Below are 14,201 nucleotides of genomic sequence, written 5' to 3'. Positions count from 1 at the left end.
TTCAAACACCCATGAAAAATTCATCATCGTCACATTGAATTTCATGTTCTTCACTTCTTCCAATTCACTGTGAATTTAATAACGCATCAAATTCAAAATCCACAACATAAACTCACCTAAAAAAATCACATGCCTGGGATCGACGTTGCAGAATCTTCCAGTGCCGATAACATGCTTGATTTTGATAACGGATGGCTGCTGTGGATGTCGCCTGGGGTTTAGATTTTGGGGCTTATTATTCTGTTGAGTTGGGGATTTAGACAAGTTAGATGGTGATGGTGAAGAGCCAATGGAGTTGGAAATATTTTTGGTGATGTTGAAGAGCCACTGGAGAAGGTGAAAGGTTGAAGAAGAAGGTAGAGAGAGGTAAAAAAACAAAAATGGAAAAATTTCAAAAGAAGAAAAAAAAACAAAAAAGATAAAGAAAAAGAAAAGATAATAATTTATTTATTTTTTTTTAATTCTAAATTATTTTGAATTAAAATTATAATTTGGACCAATTATTTATTGACACGTGGCATTTTGAATTAGAAAACGGATCTGTTAGAAAAAAGGACTAACAGACTTACAAATATTGCGACCTTAGGGACTATTACCGCTAATTTTCGAGGTTGCGGACTAACCTGCATCAACCTTAAGTTTTTGGAAACTTTTACCGCAATTATCCCTAATACAGTAGAACCTCTATTTATGAATACCTATTCAAGAATAACCTTTAATTTGTTATAAAAAAAATCAAGTCCCAATTTAGGCCTATTATAAATAAGAATAACTTTTAAATTGTAATTAGTTATACAATTTCTAAGTCCCGTATTAACAAAGTATATCTCTATATAAGAATAATTACATGTTAATGAAAAATATACATAAATTTTATAAAATTATTTATGTAGAATTAGTAATTTAATTTCAAATTGTAATACATGTATAAATATTATATTTACTCAAAAATAATTCTATTATAATATAAATTAAGGATTGTTTAATGTCATTGTTATTACATTGATATTTTTTAATATTTTAATTTTTTTTTAGTGAAACTCTATCTAGTTATAACCTCTCAATTAGAATATAATTTGCTTCTTATATAGAGGTTCTACTGTATTTAAAGGAATAGTGCTTCTCTACTTCGAGCTGTTTTAGCTGACTTGAAATCTTTATATATATATATATATATATATATTTTAACTATTTTAGCTCATGAGATGTGAGTGGTACTCTTTCTTGTGAGACTTTAAGAGAATCCTCACCGACCATCAGAGTAATTTGGTGTAAGTACCATAATCGGTTCAACCTTAGTACATTAATCCTATAATCAAAGCAGTAGTATAGCTCTTCACCCTCATTAGTTTTTTCTTCTTCAATAGTCTTCGTTGCTAGCAATCAAATTCAGATCAAACTAATTACCTGTTTATAATATGTTTCATCATCAACGCTGGCTTTTACATGAGCATGACATATTAGCACATTCTAAAATCGCGGAATTAAATTGCTTATAGCTAATCCTCACATTATGATACATGCCCCCAAGACTAGGGCAAAATATACAATCATACAAATTGTACACCGATCTTACTACCCTCTCTTTAATTTCATTGCATTGGTCAGTATCCCCATCAAATTTCAAACACCACCTTTATCTCTTGTTAACATGGATTACCCTGACATAAGTTTATTTCCAGGACAGGGATAATTTTGCAAAACAAAGCTCTTCTGATTGGTGAAGTAATCTTATTACTAATGTTGCTAACAATAATAGTAAATCACAATAAACACTTGACAGCCGCATTAAACAATAATACTAAAAAAGAAAAAAGCAGATAGAAGTATCAAAACTCAAAGGAAAAACGAAACTTATATCAAGAGCATCATCAAAACATACCCTTTTATGACAAGTTCGAAAATTTGAAATGTTCTCAAGTTAGAATTCAAGTAGGCCGCCGCATCATTCGTTTTGGTTTCTTCACGAAACTCAATCGAATTTGCTTGAGGCGACTTCTTTTTCTGGCCATCTTCTCAGGCAGCGTTTCCCTCTTCTTTTCTTTCTTCTTCTTCTCAGCCTTGGACTTTTTCATGTATCTTGGGTCCACCTGATAAGCTTTGGGTTCCACTGGAATTCCTCTCCTCAGAGCGTCATTGAAAAGGGAATTAGCCTTGTCCAGTCTGTTATGAGAGCACAACTTCCCCATCAGCAAATCATAAGTCTTGATCCCTGGTTCACAGCCATCCTTCTTCATCTTCTCGAAAACACTCAAAGCATGATCGATTCTCTCAATTCCACACAAAATCTTCAAAAAACTGTAATACTCCTTTTTCTTAAGCAATTCACCATATCCTGCAGACTTCATTCTATCAATCATTTCATCCCCTTCTCCAACTCTCGCAGCCTGGTATAAACTCTTGGTCAGAACAAGATAAGTTTCTGCATTTGGATAACAACCCCACTCGCCCATTCTATCAAACACTTTCAAGGCATCTTCAGTTTTCCTAATCTTACACAAATTGTTGATCAACACAAAGAATGTCTCAGCGTTTCTTGGAGTTCCATTCACGTCCATATCAAGAAGCACCTTTTCAACCTCGGAATGAAGCTGAAAAGGATCCTTTTCCCTGCATATTTTGCAAACACAATCAAGAATTGAATTGTAAGCCATGGGTCCAAGCTCAAACCCTCCTCTATACATCTCCCCAGCTAATCTCTTTGCCTCCTCAAGCTTCCCATCAACACACCAACCCTTAATCAGCACATCACAGATTCGTTCGTCGGGGAAAAACTCGTTCGCCAAGTTCTTCACCATCTTCTCTGCATAGCTTGCGAACCCATTTTCACAAAGCTTCTCCACAACCAATCTGAGTGATTCCTTGTCCCTTTTGAGTCCGTAATCTCTCTCCATCTTCTCGAAGAATGCAATCGTCTGAGTTGGCCTACCAGCTCTCACTAACCTATCAATGGCTGAAGCTAGGGTTTTAGGCCCAGCCACGCCTTGGCCACTGAGGATTACATCGTAGATCACCTTGAAATCCTTGCGCCGTCCAAAGTAATCTACGAAGAACGAGAGGCTCTCGTCAGAGTGATCAAATTTAGGGTTTGAGATGAGCCATTCGTTAAACCCTAGAACCGTACGGCCAGCTTCAGGGGAGAAATTGAGCGCGGCGAGAACTATAGGCGGAGTGGGTACGATATGAGAGAAGCCGAGTGTAAGGCGTTCAACGATGGGTAGAGGCTCTGTCTCCGGGTCCTTGACGAGCTCCGAGGAGAGAGACTGGGCAATCTGATCTTGGTCGATTAGGGTTTCAGACGAGGAAGAAAAAAATCTAAAGAGATGGATTTGGGGCAGAGAGAGAGAGTGAAAGGTTGAAGGGGTGGGTTGGTAATGGCGGAATGGAGAAGAAGCGGGAGTAAGTTCTGATGAAGTAAGTAAATGGGGCTTTCTAATGAAAGACGAAGAAGAAGAGAGGCATGAAGATGAAGAAAATAGGTTTCGAAGAAGGAGTCGTCGAAGTTGCAGAGACTGTAATGGCGGCATTTTCAGAATGAGAAAGCTCAGTATTGGAGAGAGCCAACCCAAGGCCAAGAAGTAGGGTGTACAACTTACGGGCCACAGTTCTGATTCCGAATTTGTTTTACTTTAGTTTTTTTTTTTTTTATTTGGAAATGGAGGTTTTTTTTTTTTTTTTTTTTTTTTTTTTTTTGAAATGAAAGTAATTTATTAAATAGCAACATCCACTATTACAATAGACTATAGAGCATAAGGAATATTGCTCCCAGTAAAAAGACGATCAGACCAATAACAAGCACTGCGAGCAACATAATATGCGGTTTTGTTAGCAGATCGTTTAACATGAGTAATAGAAACATTATTTAAAGTAGAAAGAATCAATTGACACTCTTGAACAAACAATCCAAAGACAGAAGGAAGTGCAACCGAGCTATTAATAGCTTGAACAACTACAATACAATCTGTCTCGATTAGCACATTGGATAGGTTCTTCGTCCTCAACCAACTAAGGGCCTCCTTGACACTCAACATCTCAGCAACCATCGGCTGACAGACCCCAATATGCAGAGAAGAACAAGCTTCGATAAACTTCCCATGACAATCTCTAATGATGATGCCAGTACCATATTGATTAGTAGCTTCAAAAATTGCTCCATCAGTATTTATTTTCAGCACACCAGCAGGAGGTTTTACCCAACATACACTGCTGCCAGTAAGAGTAGACTCATGCAGCAGAGGTTCGAACCTGTTTTCTTGAGCCAACAACCAGCTAAAATGAGCAGACCGAGCTAGCCTAACCACATCAACAGCCTGGGAAGAACGATCCTTCCAAAGTAGCTCATTTCGAGCTTTCCAAATGCCCCAGCCTACTATCATAACTTCGTCCAACAAAGCCACTCTACCCCTTGCCAAAAAATCCTTGATCCATTCGGCAAAAGTAGTTGTTGCAGAAAATTGTAGCCCAACACCAGACCTATGCCAACAAGATTGAGCAAAGTGACAACCAACCAAGACATGGAAAATGGTTTCTTCATCAAAATCGCAAAAAACACAGCGAGGGTCAACAAGGACATGTTTAGTACGCAGCTGAGAACGAGTAGGAAGACATCCCGAGATAGCTTTCCAAGCAAAATGAAGAACCTTGGGGGGAGCTTTAACTTTCCAAAGAACTCTCCACAGATCAGACTCCAATTGTAGGCTCCATTCACCTTTCAATTCTTGGAGATGGTGGTAAGAACTTTTAACCGAATAGAAACCAGTAGGTTCCTTACACCAAAACCATGAATCAACATTAACATTGTCACTTAAAGGAACATGCAGTATCAAGTCTATATCCCTTACCTCAAATAAGTCATGTAATACCTCAAGATCCCACTGCTTACTATTAACTTGCATCAACTGGGAGACCGTGCAATGAGTCAAAGCATGATGTGTGGATATCACACAAGGATTTACACCAAAAATCAGCCAAGGAACATCAAGCACTAGAGTAGAAATACCTGAACCGATTCTCCTTCTAGCTCCGTCACGAATCAGTTGTTGAGATTCAAACACACTCCTCCAGATGAAACTTGGATTGGCACCTATCTCAGCAGTAAGAAAATTACCATTTGGGTAATAACGAGCCTTGTAAATACGTCCCACAAGTGAATCCTCATACAAAAGAAGACGCCACCCCTGCTTTCCTAACAAGAAAAGATTATAATCTCGCAAATTACGAAAACCAAGCCCACCTGAATTCTTGTTTCTACAGAGATGTTTCCAACTAAACCAATTTACACATTTTGTTCTATTATTTGAGGAACCCACCAATACTTTGACATTAAGCTTTCAAGGTGTGAACAAGTTTTAATCAGGAGCAAAACACAGACATCGCATAAGTTGGCAAGGCTTGAGCGATCGTTTTTAGCAAAATCTCTCAGCTAGCCTTCGATAATAAACGACCTTCCTAGCTTTGAATTCGTTTTTGCATCTTATCTTTGAGAAAACCCAAGATTGCATCTTTATTTCTCCCCATAGTACAAGGGAGACCCAAGTAAGTGCTTTGTTCATCTACCATGGACATTCTCAGCATAGAACAAGGGAGACCCAAGTAAGTGCTTTGTTCATCTTATCTTTGAGAAAACCCAAGATTGCATCTTTATTTCTCCCCATAGTACAAGGGAGACCCAAGTGAGTGCTTTGTTCATCTGCCATGGACATTCTCATCATAGAACAAAGTCGATTTCGAACAGCTAGAGGAGTATTGGAGCCGAAAAAAAATTGAAGACTTGGTGAAATTCACCTGCTGTCCAATAGCAGCCTCAAACAACTGAAGAAGACGCAGAACATTGGAAGCTTCCCATATTAGCACGACAATAAACATAGCTATCATCAGCAAATAGCATGTGCGAGATTACGGGTGCCCCATTTGCAACTTTACAACCTTTCAAGAGGCCTTCAACCTCAAACTTTTTTATTACTGAAGTGAACCCCTCGGCACAAATAAGAAAAAGATAGGGGGATAAGGGGTCCCCTTGACGGATTCCCCTTCCTAGCACAAAAGAATCTTACTCATGACCGCCATGGACAATTTTGTATTTAGCCAAAACAAGATCCACAAAGCGAGTGGCGAAGCCCATTTTTTCCATCATTGCTCTAAGAAAGCCCCATTCAACTCTGTCATGGGCTTTGCTGATGTCCAATTTCAAAGCCATGTATCCCTCCTTACCCTTACGTTTCCTCTTTAGATAATGCATGACTTCAAAAGCAATCATGATATTATCTGAGATTAAACGCTCTGGGATAAATGTAGATTGAGTTGGAGAAATAACATGTGGTAACACCACTTTAAGCCGATTACCAAGCACCTTGGAAATAACTTTGTAAAGGACATTACACAAGGATATAGGCCGTAAATCACTCATGGAAGTGGGCTATTTTTTCTTCGATATAAGCACAATATTTGTATCATTAAGCTCAGTAGGTAGAGTAGCATTATCAAAGAAAGCTCTAACCTGTGTAACAACATCGTCCTTCACAGCATTCCAATTTTTTTGAAAGAACCTAGGTGTCATACCATCAGGTCCCGGAGATTTGTCCAGGTGCATATGAAACAAAGCACGCCTCACTTCTTCCTCAGAAACTCGGTTGAGAAGCTGCTGGTTGTGTTCGGTAGTAACAGCACTAGGAGTAACAGCAATGACAGATGAAAAATCTGATGCAGAAGTAGTGAATAGGCTCTTGAAATAATCCAACATAACATCTAGAAGCCTATCGTCCCAAGTCACCCAAACACCTGAGTCATCTTGAAGACGAGAAATCATATTGTGCTCTTTCCTAGCTGTAGATTTAGCATGAAAGAACTTACTATTACTATCACCTTCACGAAGCCACAATTATTTGGATCTTTGGCGCCAAAAAAATTCTTGCTAGTTTAAGGTCTCACTAAGCTTCAATTCAGCATCACGAAACCGCTGAATAGAAATAGGATCTCGCCCTTTCTTCCATTGTCTAACCTCTCTTTTACAATTTGAAATTTTTAGTTTGAAGTTACCCGTATACTGTTGGGTTTTATGCCCTAAATAAAACTCATTTCAATATAATCAGATTTACTTATTAATATAGATCAGAAATAACATTTAATGTTGCATGGTTCACATGATTTATTTCATGATTATATGTACATAATGTATGAATTCATCTGAAACCCTTTTCACATACTTGATCCTGTTTATTGTGCCGTCAACACATTGGAAAGTAAACATGACTATGTGAATAAAGTTTCCTAGATTTATCAGACATAGGGTTTTACTGATATGATAATCTACAACAGAGTTTACTTACATTTGGAGAAGTGCTATGTTCTTTTCAGAGCACTGGTTAAAGTAAAGCTCAGGTTGGATGCATGGAGTATGCATCGGAAGGGACCGATATTGAACTTTGACTTAGATTTATTAAACTTACCGTAATATCCATTCAAGTCAATATCGCCTAGTTGATCCTAGATCAAATGATCTTAATCCTGTTATGATTAGGCTCAATCTCGAGAGGCTATTCGTGTTCTTTGATTTGTTAGTTAAGCCTACTTTTAGGTCAGGGTGATACGTACATTTTGGGAACACGGTAGTGCAATTGAGTGGGAGCGCTATCATAAACATGGAATCTATAGCTTCTATCTAGCGAATAGTAAGCAAAGGATGATCTCCTTCGAGCTTGACCAAACGAACATAAATGGTGGAGTACCCATTTCACATAAGCTAAAATATCATTTATACGGGGTCAAGTGTTTTAAGGATAAAATACATTGTAGGGTGTAACGGTAATCTAATCCCTTTACAGTGTAGATCATTCATATAGAGGATCATTGATCACATTAGGATTATAACAATGGATAACTAATGATGTGTCTATATGGTGGAACATATAGAGCATTCTATATACTGAGAGTGCAATTCTAAGTGCTATGCGTGGATTCAACGAAGAATTAATAAGTTAGTAAATTTTAGTGCTAAATTCTTGATCTACTTATTGGAAGCTCGGTTATATAGACCCATGGTCCCCGCACTAGTTGAGATAATATTGCTTGTAAGACTCATGTAATTGGTTTTGATTAATCAATTATAATTCTCAAATTAGACTATGTCTATTTGTGAATTTTTCACTAAGTAAGGGCGAAATTGTAAAGAAAGAGTTTTAGGGGCATATTTGTTAATTATGATACTTTGTATGGTTCAATTAATAAATATGATAAATGACAATATTATTTAATAATTATTTATAGTTATTAAATAGTTAGAATTGGCATTTAAATGGTTGAATTTGAAAATTGGCATTTTTGAGAAAATCAGATGCAGAATTGAGAAAACTGCAAAATCCAAGTAAGGCCCATTACTGTACATGGCCGACCACTTGGTTTGAATTTTTAAACTGATATTTTCATTATTTTAATGCCAAATAATTCAAACCTAACCCTAGTGGAATGCTATAAATAGATAGTGAAGGCTTCAGGAAAATTACACTTTTCTTCTGACACTTCTGATTCAGAAAAACCTGAGCCTTCTCTCTCCCTATCTTTGGCTGAACCCACTCTCTTTCTCTTCCTCATTGAGATTTCAAAATTCTTAGTGTATGAGTAGTGTCCACACACAGCAAGTAATACCTCAATCATAGTGAGGAAGATCGTGAAGAAAGATCATCAGCAAAGGAGTTTTAGCATCAAAGATTCAGAGAAAGAGATCCAGGTTCAGATATTGATAATGCTCTGCTACAGAAAGGAATCAAGGGCTAGATATCTAACGGAAGGAGTCATATTATTCTGCTGCACCCAATGTAAGGTTTCCTAAACTTTATACGTGTTTATTTTATCGTTTTAGAAAGTTCATATTTAGGGTGTTAATCAACATACTTGTGAGTAGATCTAAGATCCTGGTAAAATAAATTCCAACATATACTCTCTTCCCCAAACGGTAAGCATCTCCCCACAATACTTCAGCTTTTCAATAATCGGTTGACCACTACAATGCTCCCAACAATCAGTCACAACTTGTAAACACATGGGCTAACGAAGCCATGCATTCTCAAAATGGAATTGCCGAAATGGACTTGTAAAGCTTCAAATGATAGACTCAAGGAGTAAAGGGCAATGGTCCGAAGTTGTGATTTCAAGATTAGTGAGCTTAGCTGAATTAAACCGTTGAAACCATTGAGAACTTACCAAAGCACGATCAAGACAAACTTCTATCCAGGCTTCAGTACCTCTTCCACGCTCCTAGGTAAAAGGATACCCGATCAAGTCAAGATCAATGAGATCACACTCAACAATAATATCATTAAACCCATCCACTAACCATTGAGGATAACTGTTGCCTCCTCTTTTATTAAGATGACTAGTTACATTATTCAAATCTCCAATGACACACCAAGGGAGAGTAGACTCTGACTTAAGAGTTCTCAATAAATCTCAAGTTCTATAACGCAAGCTTCTATTGGGCTCCCCATAAAGGCCAGTTAATCTCCAAGGGGAGGAAGCAGCTTCAGATATTTGAATGTCAATATGGTTGAATGAATAGCCAAGCAACCAAGCTTTTGAATCATTACGCTAGAGCATAGCCAATCCCCCACTATGACCTCTGGAATCAACCAAAAATAAACCATCAAATCCCAACTTAACACGTAGTCTTTCAAGTTTCTCTTATCTAGAAAAAGTTTCACAAAAAAAAAAGAAAATTGGATTTCTTTTGGACCACAAGGTCCACAAGGAATTGATAAACCCACGGGTTCCCAAGCCCACGATAATTCCAACTTATGATACTCATAATGAACGGTGGGCCTAGGAACCAGAACCCACCGAAAGGCCATTTTTTAAGCCCATATTATCATTCACATCAACTTCTTCACTAACCTCCATCTCACTACCATTATCCACTACAAATTTATCAATAGACCCATCCACTTGGGCTCGGCCCACATATTGCTTGTCCATGTTTTCTGTATGAGTTTCCACTGTACAACGTCATTTGGAGTCTAAAATAATTAAACTTTCATTCCCATCTCCCAACTCATTCCCCATCAATAAATTATTACTGTTTGGAGCATAGTCAACCTTACCATTATGGCCCATGATTTGCTCCTTAAGTTTAGGAGCTAACAAAAAATCTGTACCAGCTTCCTTCCTATACGCATGGACAATCCCATGATCGCCTCCAATAATCTCCACAGAAACCGGCCTATTCAATGGCATCCCCCTGCTGTAACAGGCGAACTGGTATTCCGACCGGCAAAAGCATCATCCGACTCAATGCCATCACGCTACCATTGAGCCCCAACCAGATTGTTTCTCCTCCTAGGTTGTGCTCTCATCCAAACTCCATAAGGTTTTACAATATTTTCTATTGGCACTTCAAAAAGCTTGGAAGAAAACTTTTCGAAATGTCCGATAACGCCACAAATAAAGCAAAATGTAGGGACATAATCATATTTGAATTCTGCCTAAAATCTAGGATCATCCATACTCCGTTGAAGCTTCTTCCTTCGTTTCAGCGGAACAGTAATATCAATTGTGACACCGACCCCCCATATACTCACGCCACACATGTTGAAAATTCTTAGGATCCGATTTTATGAACGATCCTACGAAATTCCCCAATCGTTTAACAACAGCTACCGATTTGAATCCGACTTGGAGACCATGTATCTGAACCCACATATCAAGATTATTAATAACCACCTTCTTAGGATCTTCACCCCTTTGTAGTTTTTGAAAAACGAATTGTAATCGATTGAATGTCCACAGACTACCTTCAACGACCCTTTCCAAATCGATCTCGTGATAAAACTAAAAAAGATACCGATTAGCTTCAATTTCTTTAACGTAAACTCCTCTTCCTGGCTGCCACAGAGACGCCATAACATGTCTCATAACTTCAAAATTGATGGCCTGAGCAATAAGAAAATGGCCTACAATGCATAGATGATCATGACCAACCAGATCGTTAGGCACAAGAAAATCAACTCCCAAATCCCCATCATCTTCTCCTTCAATACTTATGTCCGCATACCCTTCTTCAAGATCGTTTATGGACAAACTATACGAAGCCATCCTCACCAAACAGAAACAAGAACAAACTAAACACGTACTGACACACACAAACTCACAAACTCACCATGTCAAAAGACAAGACCTGATGGTTGTATTACTAGTAATAATAGTGAACAATATTTGGAAATGGAGTTTTAAAATTACACATTTTATATTATAAAATATTATAATGTAGAGAAAAAAAAAATAGAGAATAGATAAAAATTTCTATTCTAATGGGTGATCTCCTATTTATATACATATAAAAGTTAAATATTAAAAAACTAAAAAAAAAGAAAACTAAGAAAAAAGAAATATTGATTACAATTAATGGTAATAAATAAAAGATTTGGTCATCCATATAATTATTAATATTTATAACTGTTAACGCAGATTTTCGTTAACTAAATTTGAGCCTAACAGTGACAATTTCACACACAAAAAAAAATAAAAGCTATAAAATAGAAAGTATGAACACACATGGTTTTTTTACGTGATTTTGCAGTTAAAATTCTGCATAGTCCACGAGTCAATCTTATTTAAATTTCTGATTGTTTTCTCACGGCCTCTTTTGTATGATTTTTTCCGTCCCCTTTTTGATCTTACTTGCCACTATTTATAATTATATAGTGGGTAGTTAATTACAAAGTTGACTATAATTTTTCACAACAATTATCCCCGAAAATCATGGGGTTTGATTACATATCACGTAGTGTAAATGCGGTTGTTATTTGAAAATCATATAGCTGTGATTTTCCCGCTTTTACTGAGTCATAATGATCGTGTATTTAAACACGTCTTTAATTGTTGTATCCGGGGATGTCTCGACATAAGCTTGGTTCCAGTGATCATAATAGCGAGTTGGACCCATTTTTCCTTCTGAGGTCGACGATGCACATCTAATGATGATCGCGGTTTTTATTAACAAAGAGTTCTTCGAGGCTCGTTAGAATGTTAACTTTTGACTCGTCAGGATTGTGAGCCTCACTAAGAAGATGTCTAAGGTTGACTGGGTGAAGTTACAAGAAGCCTTCCCATAGCGAGATAGGTACCTCACTTATTAGGTCTCGAGCCCACCCGACTGTTATACTTAGTTTGTACATTATACACTAAGTGTTTCTGCAGTCGATATGTGTCACTTTCGGCTTCCTAAATGTAACGTACTTGATCCTTCGCTATTCGCATTCAACGACATATGGTTTCTCGTTAATATACTAAGCAATAGTTTGTTTATTGACTCCTCGCATAAGACCTACAATCAACAGGTTACAAATATACTCTGATACTTACGTAACTAATGAGCTATTCCATAAAAGAGCAGTTACATCAATTCATATTCCTTTTATCTTGACACCTGTCCCCCACTGAGATGGTAGCCGAATTTTGGGTATAACAATTTCCCCTAAAAAGTTCTTTTTTTAGTAAAAAAGTGCTTTTTAATAATTACAGAGGGCATTTTAATCATAATCCCTTTTTGGAAAGACGCGTCCTTTGATTCTGGCAGTTGTACGATTTTGAGGATAATTATGAATCGTCTCTTCATATTCTGCCCTACTCCCAACCGTTAGATTTCCCAATCTTTGGCCTTCTTATCACTAGACTTTGGGTATAAAAGGGCGACTTAAGCTTGCCATATTTCACAAACTTCTAGTTTTTTGGTGAGATCCATCTTGAGAATGGATTGTCTCTTTCTTGCTAAAATGCCATCTGAGTTCAGAAGTTCACCCCCCAAATTCGTAACACCAGGATGCACCAACCATTTTTCTTCTCCATTCATTCCCAAGGACTTCAAACCTCAATTGGAACAGAAACGACGGATTCCAAGACTGAGGAGCTTCCTACCAATCCAAACTAAGGGAACCCCGTAGATCGTTATGAGCGATCTTTACAAGGGATTCTTGAGGGTAATTATTATCCCTTGTGAATGGTGGTTTGAGTCGGATTATACATATTATTATTTTTTGTTGCTCCATTGACCCCTTTTTTTAATGTCTCTGCAGGAATAGACATAGATCTTGTGAGCAATCCAATCATGATTTACTAACAAGTATGTTTCATTAACATCCTAATATGAATTTCTAAAACAATGAAATAAATACATATAAAGTTTAAGAAACCTTACATTGATTGCAGTGGAATATAATGACTCCTTCCGTTCAGATATCTAGCCCTTGATTCCTTTCTGTAGCAGAGCATTATCAAGATCTAAACCTAGATCTCTTTCTCTCCTTCTTGAGCCTGAATCTCCTTCTTGTTGATTTGATTCTTCACAGTCTTCCACACTATGATTGAGATACCACTTGATGTGTGTGGGCACTCACTCTATCACTAATGGCTGAAATTATTTAGTGTGAAGAAAGGCCTAGTGTTTCGAATTGAAGAGAAAAGAAGAAGAAAGAGGTCTCATCTAGGTTTTTAGCTTTGGAGGCATTAGTTAGATAATGAGACCACAACCTTCCTTTTATACTATTCTTCAATAGGATTAGGGTTGAATTATATGGATTAAAAAAAATATTTGGCAAAAATTCAACCTTGGCCGTACAAGATAGTGGACCAATCTCTAGTTACAATTTTGCCACTTTATTTCAACGACTTATTCTTCTTTTCAATAATACCATATTTTCCAATTCAAACCTATAAATGCCAAAACTATTTATTTAATAATTAAAATAATTATCAAATAAAATTGTCATTTATAATATTTATTAATTAGACTCCATAAATTCTCTTAATTAACAAGTAAACCCCAAAACACTATTTCTTCACAATCAAGCCATAACATAGTGAAAAATTCATAAACTAGACATAGTCTAATTTTAGAATTATAATTGATTAACTAAAATCAATTAACTGAGTCTTACAAGCAGTATGGTCTCAGCTAGTATGGGGACCATGGGCCTATATAACCGAGCTTCCAATAAGCAGATCTAGATTTTACCAAGTAAATCCACTAACTTATTAATTCCTTGTTGCATCCACTCATAGAACTTGGAATTGCACTCTTAATTATATAGAACGTTCTATATGTTCCACGATATAGATACACTATTAATTATCCATTGTTATAATCCCAATAATCAATGATCCTCTATAGATGATCTACATTGCAAATGGATAAAATTACCGTTACACCCTTTCAATGT

General features: G+C 36.9%; 1 protein-coding gene across 2 annotated transcripts; it reads right to left on the bottom strand.

The window, feature by feature from the left end:
• Positions 1–1,104: 1,104 nt before the first annotated feature.
• LOC133035845 (small ribosomal subunit protein mL104 (rPPR9)) lies at positions 1,105–3,641 on the bottom strand. Of its 2 annotated transcripts, none has more exons than XM_061112238.1 (2): positions 1,883–3,641; positions 1,105–1,407 (listed from the first exon to the last, which is right to left on the bottom strand). In XM_061112238.1, exon 1 carries the CDS (start codon positions 3,525–3,527, stop codon positions 1,929–1,931), a length of 1,599 nt encoding a protein of 532 aa, XP_060968221.1. In that variant the 5' UTR covers positions 3,528–3,641; the 3' UTR covers positions 1,105–1,407; positions 1,883–1,928. The 2 variants fall into 2 exon arrangements, with proteins under 2 accessions (XP_060968221.1, XP_060968222.1); XM_061112239.1 differs by having other exon boundaries at positions 1,105–1,376.
• Between the last annotated feature and the right edge of the window lie 10,560 nt (positions 3,642–14,201).

The sequence above is a fragment of the Cannabis sativa genome, chromosome 3, assembly GCF_029168945.1.
Source record: "Cannabis sativa cultivar Pink pepper isolate KNU-18-1 chromosome 3, ASM2916894v1, whole genome shotgun sequence".
NCBI lineage: Eukaryota > Viridiplantae > Streptophyta > Magnoliopsida > Rosales > Cannabaceae > Cannabis > Cannabis sativa.
The sequence above is the reverse complement of the archived record's forward strand: the minus strand, read 5'-3'. Positions and strand labels throughout refer to the sequence as shown.

What these genes read in the sequence shown, in the direction of transcription:
- LOC133035845 (XM_061112238.1), bottom strand. Translation starts at nt 3,527, where the DNA reads ATGCCGCCATTACAGTCTCTGCAACTTCGACGACTCCTTCTTCGAAAC.